Raw genomic sequence first — 8,624 nt, 5'->3', positions numbered from 1 at the left:
CCCCCCCTTCCCTCCTTACACACTCTTTTACTGTTAGGCCAAATGCTACTTTGGAATCTTATTGTTATGACGACATACCTTCTTGTAGCCTTTACTTTTAGCACAACTAGCAAAATGAGTATAGGACTGCTGGCAGCGAACTTTTGAAATTAAACTGATGCAGCATAAATTGACTGTATTGACTGGAGCAAAACCTGCTCTTCCTAGACCGTATGTCATATATTGGAATGTTAGAGAATAAAATAATAACGTGCCTTCTTGCGAGTGTAGATGGATCATGCACGACATGACAAAACATACAAGGACAGACCACTGAAATGGCTTCCTTCTTGAGAGTAGGTTAAGTCCAGATACCCTGCATATATAAGCTACTAAGCTGAAGAAGGAAGACTCCTGTATAGCTTGCAAACTTGTAGTTCATTTGTGAACACAACTTTCTAAGCTAAATTCTGGGGAAAAGGCACTCATGCAGCTGTTAGCTCCTTGCAATTTTTTTTGAAAAGTTTTCTTAAGGTTTTGTAGAGTTTTGGGTCTTTCTTAGTCATCTGCTATTTTTTTTTAATATCAGGACTTCAAGTTAAGGCAGAAGAAAGTACCATGCAGTGGTACCAGCAGCTTCAAGATGCTGCTGAGCAGTGTGTTGCTTCTTTCAGTGGAATCAGCAACTGCAAAGACAACAATGAGGTATGAACAAATGATTAATACTGCTGAAGAGTGATTATCTTAATTTCTAGGGGAAATAGGACAGCTTTCATTTAAACAAAAAAAAAATTTAAAAATTCTAACTTAGCAGCCTCTGTTAACAGTCTGCTCATCCAAACTATCATAGTAGTTTACTTGTCTGTGAAGGTTTTTAAAGTTGTTTGTTTGTTCTGCAGGTTAAGAAGATAAAAACAGACTTGCAGAAAGCAGCTACGATCCCTGTGAGCCAGATCTCTAGAATAGCAGGTCAGGAAAATGCCAAGAACCCAATCCAACTGAAATGCCTTTTGCTGTAAAGATTTTAGTAGGATACAACATATCCAATGTTTCTGTAATTACCCCCACTGCAGAAATCTGGTATGCATACAGTCCAAGTCTTTGCAGCAGTGTTAAGTGCTTATGTTTTGAAGGTCTCTTGCTTCCCTCAGAGGCATCTTGCTTCATCATGATTCAGTTTCTTTAATCAGATATAGTAAACGTGCGGTTTGAGATGCCTTGCCCTTCAGGATGTAGGTCTAGTTTTGTGAAGTTGATGTGGTCTGGTTAAGGCTTGTCTGCTGTTTCCTAATCTTCTGTCTCCGTACATTCCTTATGTATTTGCAGGCTCTCAGCTGAGAGAGATATTTGACAAGATCAATAACCTGCTCTCTGGAAAGCCTGTTCAGAGTGGAGGGCGAACTGTATCAGTGACTCAGCATCCACAGGGTCTGGATTTTGTTTATTACAAACTTGCGGAGAAATTTGTGGTGAGGAAATGCTCTCTTCATTGAGGTGGCAAAGGTAGCTAGTGCTTTAAGAAGTTCTTAAACTTCTTAAGTTTAAACTTCTTAAGTGTCCTCTGTCTTCAACTACTAAGAACAAAATTACTAGGTGTTTAGCTTGCATGTATTAATGTTCATATTAATTAGAGAAAGTGGTTTGTGGATTAAAAAAAAAGTGAAAGATTTTTTCCCTCCACTCCCCTATTTTATCTCTTCTAGGAGGAAGAACTATTTTAAATTCCAGGCTTACATGTTACATATTCTGAACTAGTTGGGCACAGTGTTAGTGGAAAACAGGTTGATAATTAATTTATGCTCTATCGCAAAACTGTATATATGCTCAAAACCTTACATCTTGGCAGAATTGGGGGTGAAAAATAAAAAAAGCTAAGGGCCAAGAGGGAAACTTCTGTCCCTGCTGTGTAGTTAGCACCTCCCAAGAAATGAAGTGTCACTGTTGCTTCAAAAAGTTGCTTTTTGAAGTTGGCAGTATTTTTTTCTAGTCTATTTGCTAAATTTGGGCTGTTTGAAATTTTCTTTTGTCCCTGCAGTGACAAATATATGCAAAAACTAGCTCATGGAGTAAAACTGTGACTGATTTGTAAACATTTTAAAATGATTGTTTGGAGTGAAAATATCTGCGCAGCCTTGCACTTTGTGCCTGAATTTGCTAACCTCTTTTTTTTTTTTTGTCCTGAGCCAAAGTTTATTGTCATCCTCTGTGGGAGCTGAGGACATGCGGCTTTATCAGCTGTTGGCTACATAGCCATGGAAACATTAGGATCCTTTAGCAGAGGCTAATTACACAAAAAAGAGGATTTTTTTTTGTCTGAGAAGTGGCTTGAAGGAGTGGGGACTGACTTTCCTTTCCCCCCTCCAGAATCAAGGAGGAGAAGAAGTAGCTTCTCACCGTGATGCAGCTTTCCCAATTGCAGTGGTGGCCTCAGGAATCTGGGAAATACACCCTCGAGTTGGAGACCTCTTTTTAGCTCATCTGCACAAAAAGTGCCCCTATTCTGTGCCATTTTACCCTGCATTGAAAGAGGGGACTTCTATGGAAGAGTATCAGAGGTAAATTTACTACTGGACTTCTTCAGCATGAACCCTGCAAGGGTGAAGACTGTATTCTGAGTGAACTCTGCTTTTCCCCATCGCTGGTTACGTAGGCACTGTGATGTGCTGGCGTAGACTCTGGAGATTCACTCACAAGCGTGCAGCTCCCCTGACCCTGTTTCCCTGGAGGATGCTGCGTCCTTCAGCTTTGGAAGTGCTCTTTTGCTTCTTCTTCCTCATCCTTCTCAAAGAACAGTTGATAGCCATAGCTTGATTCAAGCTGAAATACCCAGTACAGAACCTAAATATTCTACATGGTGTAAAATAGTGAAACATATGATCCAGAGGATAATGATCAGCCTTTGCAATAATTCTTGTATGGTTTTGGCGTATCCCTATTCTCAGTACTCAGTGACTGAAAGTAAGCTGAGAACTGCAGGGACTCAAGTGAATGTGTTTTGCTGTACTAATACTGGAACGTCTTCTCATACTTAGGATGCTTGGATATCAAGTTAAGGATTCTAAGATGGAAGAGCAAGATCATTTTCTTAAACGAATGTCAGGAATGATTCGTCTTTATGCTGCTATCATTCAACTCCGGTGGCCTTATGGAAACAAACAGGGGGTATGCGTGTATGGCATTATAATTAAAACCTTTTTACTATCCCAAGAGTCTATTAAATGTGTTGTAAACTTGATTTGTAGTTAAGGTGTGCTGAACTTAAACCAGCTTATAATATATTTGAAGGGAGACGGTCATAACCATAATCAACAAAGCAATGCAAAGTTCATTTGCAGTGTAGACTTTTACTTCCTTTCTTTATATTTTCATAATGATCAAGTTTTATGTTAGGCTATTGTAAAATAACTTCATAAAGGAGAAAGTAAACCAGAAGACTGCCTGTTTTGATAATAGCATTTTGCAAGTCGTAAAACAAGTGGTAGGCAGCTTTTTTTGTTGCTTTATAGGCACATCCTCATGGGCTGAACTATGGATGGCGCTGGCTTGCTCAGATGTTGAATATGGAGCCTCTGGCAGATGTTACAGCCACACTTCTTTTTGATTTTCTGGAGGTGAGTGATGTGGATTACTAATGATTAAAGAGCTCTAAATTGGTGACATTGTAGTTTTTGAAGGGATTGCTGAGGTGAGGTTCACTGTGATTTTTAACAGCAGGGTTTTTTTAACTTGTCCTTATTCCTTCAGAGAGAAATGGGAATATTTCCACATTCTTGCAAATATAGCTTTGGAGCTGAATGATTTAAAAACAGAAGTTTTTATACATGCAACTTCTGTTGTTGTATTCGGTTTTGGTAAGGTTCCTGGTATTTTAAAAATAGTTGCATGGTCCTATTAAGAATAAGGTCTGCTAAGCACTTGGCATCAGTTCGTACAATGCAATGAGGTCCTCTGGCCTTTCCAGCTGAAATTACTTCATAAAACAGGATGGGTTTTTCAGGTTGAAAAGGACAGAGCCTGATGTGTATTAATCCTATACCCTAAGATACAGGGCTGTGCTAAATGAGAGCCAGAGTTAAAGGCTGAAGTCAGGGGAGACAAACGCTGTTGAACACAAGCAGCTTCTATGCTTATCAAATGCCTTCTAAAGAACTTCAGAAGTAGAAATGAGAAAGTAAAGTGCAAAGTGAAATACACAGTGAAGTCTGAGCAATGTTTGTCTTGTAAACCGACTGTACGAAGGAGGCTGATGAATCCACACTGAAGTAGTCAAGATGGGGAAATGACCACAGTATGCCCTTAGCACATGGTGTGAGGGAAGGCTGTTGTTTCTGGAGGGAGGCTGGAGTGAGAGGAGGAATAACCTAAGATTGGTAGCAGTGGCCACCACACAGTCAACAGGAAAAAAAGGTGATTGTGGTAGCAGTAATGGCATTTAGAGGATTTGTGTGTTTTACTGTAGGTGTAGGTATATTTCGTTAAATGTCTGGATAAAATATCAAGTGGTTGATATTGAACAGGTTCATTGAAGTTGTCATGCTAGTCTGAAACCCAATTCTGGAACCTGGTCTTTGTGGATTTCTGTACCACAGGTGTGTGGCAACGCCCTCATGAAACAGTATCAGGTTCAGTTCTGGAAAATGATGTTGCTTATCCGAGAAGACTATTTCCCAAGGTATGATACCTGTGGTTAGGAATGTGAAATAATCCTTGTTTTTCACTTCCTGAGTGTGTGCTCTTAAATGACTTATCCATCTTTTCCAATCTCTGCCGTTCACCCCCACCCCCACTTGTAAATCAAACCCAACTTTCTAAGTAGATTTTGAAACATGCTGTTATTTCTGCAGAATTGAAGCAATTACCAGCTCTGGACAGATGGGCTCTTTAATGCGTTTCAAGCAATTCTTGGAGGTAAAGCTTTTTTTTTTTTTTCCAGTTTTCAAACGTTCTGGTGTTTTTTCCCTTCGTTCGATATATGCATCATAATAATGAGGCTGGTGCTGCTTGCAGCATACCTGATAGCCCCGACCCATCACAATGATGTAACCCGTCTTTTATAACTTTGCAGTTACTGAATTACCTTAATGATAGTTATGATGTCAAACATCATCTTTCTTACCTCACAATTAATTTTTCTCAGTGAAAATATATTTCGATTATGAATGAAGTTCAGTGAGACTAGTTGCAGTGAGAGGAGATGTACAGGTTGAGGAAGATTCTGCTGAGTCATTTCTGTAATAGCTATTTTTTATTAGTGGTTTGCTTATTTTTATCTGTTGTCCTGATTAGATACATGAGGAAGTAGACAGTTTGAACCGCTTTCTGTAGCGTTTGTTTAGCATTGTATTCCGCATCTTTTTTTTTTTAAAGAAAGCTTGCAAAACTGTAAAATACTTGATTATTTAAATTGTTTTGTGAATGTTGACTTAGATTATGATATTAAAATACGATAGCTTCAGAGTTTGTACTTTCATTTCAAAATTAATTTTGGTACATTTTATTAGCAATGCTTTGAATGTGTGCAGTAAGAGCCATCAAAATTCCTGTGAAGAGATGGCAAATTAAAATACACATTTCTTTTTCCTTTGTTCTTTGTCTTTCTCTCTCCACTAGGAATGTCTACAGCAGAAGGAAATTCCATTACCAAAGGGCGCTCTGCAGTCTTCCTTTTGGAGATCATAAATCAGTTTATATTTCTTCCCTCCTGGATGTCAGTGCTTTCAGACCTGGCTTCCCGTTTACATGTAAAGGCAAAATAAATGTATTTTGTATATAGAGGAATGAGGAGAAAATATTCCATCACCCTGTTAATGTTTAATTCATCAAGATTTATGTTGGGCAGAACAAACTTGTGTTTAATTTCTTGCAAATAATTGGAAGTTATTCTTTGCTTTGGATTTTTGTAAGTTTTTGTATAGTAGCTTATGGAAAATTGAAGACTTTTCCTTCATGTGTTTAAACATGCGGAAGATGTTTTAAATATAGTATCCTGATGACCTCTGCGCTTCTGAGATTAAAGACTCTTGGATTGTAAATTTACACAGTGCTGTTCTCTTCATGGAAGTGAAAATACCTCACAGCTTTATGAAGCCTTAACAGAGTAATCAATCTCAGAAACTTACTACTAGAACTTTATTTTTGTATTTATTACATGTCTTTTATAATTCAATTTTAATTATGCTGACGTACTTGCATCCTGTTTATCTCAACAACATCTTAAAACTACAGTGAGATTGGTAAAGGCATTTGGCCTAGCAGTGTTGACACTTTCCTCTGTTGAATGTAATTTTGTTCCAAGAGGCAGTGCTCCCGAATTAAGAGAGGTAGACTCACTGTTTTATTAAGGTTTGCATGGATAATAGTAACTTCATGGGGGAAGAGCAAAGTTCCTGAAACTACAGAATTTCTGTGTCCGTTATCCATCAGATGGATGGAAGCTAATAATCCATTTTCTTTTTTAAAAAAAAAAAAAAAGAAAGAAAAAAAAGGTGGCAAAATGGTGCATTCATTCTACTACTTTTATTGATGTTCTGCCATCATTTGAGGGGGAAATGGTATGCTTGGGTTACCTAAGGTGCATTTCAGAAGGGCTCTTTTTATGTAAATGGATTTCTTCCTTATCAATGTTATGGTATTTTATGTATCAAGTACTGTAATACTTTTGCACCAATGGTGGATTATTCTGAGAATAGCTCATTCTAGAAATCTGTTTAAATTAATTTTAAAGTTTGATTTTTTTTTTTTTTTCTTCCTTTTTAATCTGAAGCTGATGTAGTTTGTTTTTTCTATAGAAGAGGGATGGTCAAGAACATCTACAGCTCCTTGGTGAATACAGGAGGTAGATAGTATGGGAGGTCAGAGTCATGGGAGATTGGTCTGATTTATGGTGCACTGTCCTTGAACTATTTTGATGGCCTCTAAGATGAGAAAATTTGCTTCTGAGTGCAGTATTTTTGCAATATACTGTTGCAGGTTAAAATTATTATTATTTTTACCAGATCGTTTTTTGCTGTTCCTAGAGGCATCATAATTTGAAGCTGTAGACGGTGGATTTGAGGCCATATGAGAATCTGAATTTGATTTTTGTATAGCTCTTGAGATTTCTGAGGAAAGGTTGTAACATGTACTTTAGAATTCAGGCCTTTAAAACCTTTAACCTTGACTTCAAAATTGACTGGTAAATAAATTAAATTCTTATTTGGTGTATATGTTTTGTAAACTGACTCTGGAATTCTTTAGACTGGTGTTACTGGTGATTGTTCTGGGTTGCTGGAAATCTCCTTCCAGTATCCTTTTACCAGATAACACTGAAGCAATATACAACTTTCATTAGTATACCTGAAAGTGTTCGGGGTTTTTTTTATACTGAGTGGAGATGTTTTAATTACATCTTGCATATCTACAATTATGTTGGAAACTCACTTTGTCAAGATAGTAATTGGTACTGTCTGTTAGAAACAATTGTCTGTGTGTGCCAAAACACAAGGAGTGATTTGATGCTATATACACGATACAATAGCTTTCTTCTTTTTTGCTGACAGGTACTAGTGTTTTCTAACATTTTGGGGGGGAAATGTAAGTCTGTATTTTTTTAAGTAACAAACATGGTATCCTTTTCTGCCTTAGTAAGGACTTCCAGATATCTATATACTATTTCAAAAACATTAATAAGCATTTCTAATTGAATAATGAGTACACTTCAAAAGAATCATAATAAATCAATATTTATTTTTAGGTGTAGCTTAAGGTTGCATCTACTGCTTGAACTGATGGTTGGCTTGTATTACGCAATTCTGTTTCTTGTCATTTTAGCACTTTTAATGTTAGCCATCTGGTTATGAAGATGCAGTGTAAATAAGGTCTCCATGCATGTATTCATGGTATTTTCATGTGCATATTCATATCAAATATGACAAAAGAGAGCATCTCAGATGTGAAAATACTGTGCATTCAGGACGAGATGCATTAAAATGGCCGTGAGTCATACTCTTCCCTGGAGACAATAGTTCCAGGCAGTCCCACGGGTTGCGATGCAATGTCACTGCAAGCGTGCTTTTTCCATTTAAGTACTTTTTATAAAAGAGAGTGTTATTAACTCAAAAATCACTCAAACCCACTTGCTACTTTAATACTGTAAAGTTCTTGCTGCCTTACCAGGCCTCTTAAAAAAAAAAAAATTAGAGAGAAATTAGAGTAGAATTTCTTTGCCACTTCTATTTTAAACATCTAGTTTATACTGAAGTCTCATTTTCTTTTGAATTCATGCATTGGCTTTTCAAAAATAGGTTTCTTTTGACAAGCGCTTGCAGCCTTTTGATGCGCTGTCCTTGCCAGGCTTGTGATTGTGACACTGCACGTTGCTTCAAAAAGACAGCCTTACCCATGCATATTTTTAATAATGTAAACCTAATGAGGTTGCTGCTTTGCGTCTGGCCTGTGGATTTAAATTGTAAAACCTGTCACCCGTCTTCTGGGCTGTGCAGCCGCAGCAGCTCGGGCCTTCAAGAGCCCAAACTGACCCTGGCTGAGGAGAAAGCAGAAAACCCAGCTGCCGCCATGCTGCATGGACATTTCAACTGATTCCCAATGTAAGCTTGTACGTTTTTCGTGTCCGAGGCTGGTGACTGTAGGGCGGTGAGGCGATGGCC

At 37.8% G+C, this 8,624-nt stretch overlaps 1 protein-coding gene across 1 annotated transcript; it reads left to right on the top strand.

The window, feature by feature from the left end:
* Positions 1-568: 568 nt before the first annotated feature.
* Positions 569-5,658, top strand: GLE1 (GLE1 RNA export mediator; the record flags this gene model as incomplete). The annotated part of the gene is made up of 9 exons (XM_009584961.1): positions 569-684; positions 879-948; positions 1,306-1,448; positions 2,344-2,534; positions 3,012-3,141; positions 3,486-3,590; positions 4,569-4,651; positions 4,824-4,887; positions 5,590-5,658. Coding segments are annotated over 9 exons (971 nt in total), but the record flags the coding sequence as incomplete, so codon positions are not given.
* Positions 5,659-8,624: the final 2,966 nt, after the last annotated feature.

The sequence above is a fragment of the Fulmarus glacialis genome, unplaced genomic scaffold (genome assembly GCF_000690835.1).
Source record: "Fulmarus glacialis isolate BGI_N327 unplaced genomic scaffold, ASM69083v1 scaffold9799, whole genome shotgun sequence".
Taxonomy (NCBI): domain Eukaryota; kingdom Metazoa; phylum Chordata; class Aves; order Procellariiformes; family Procellariidae; genus Fulmarus; species Fulmarus glacialis.
This window is presented reverse-complemented; position numbering and strand designations above follow the sequence as displayed.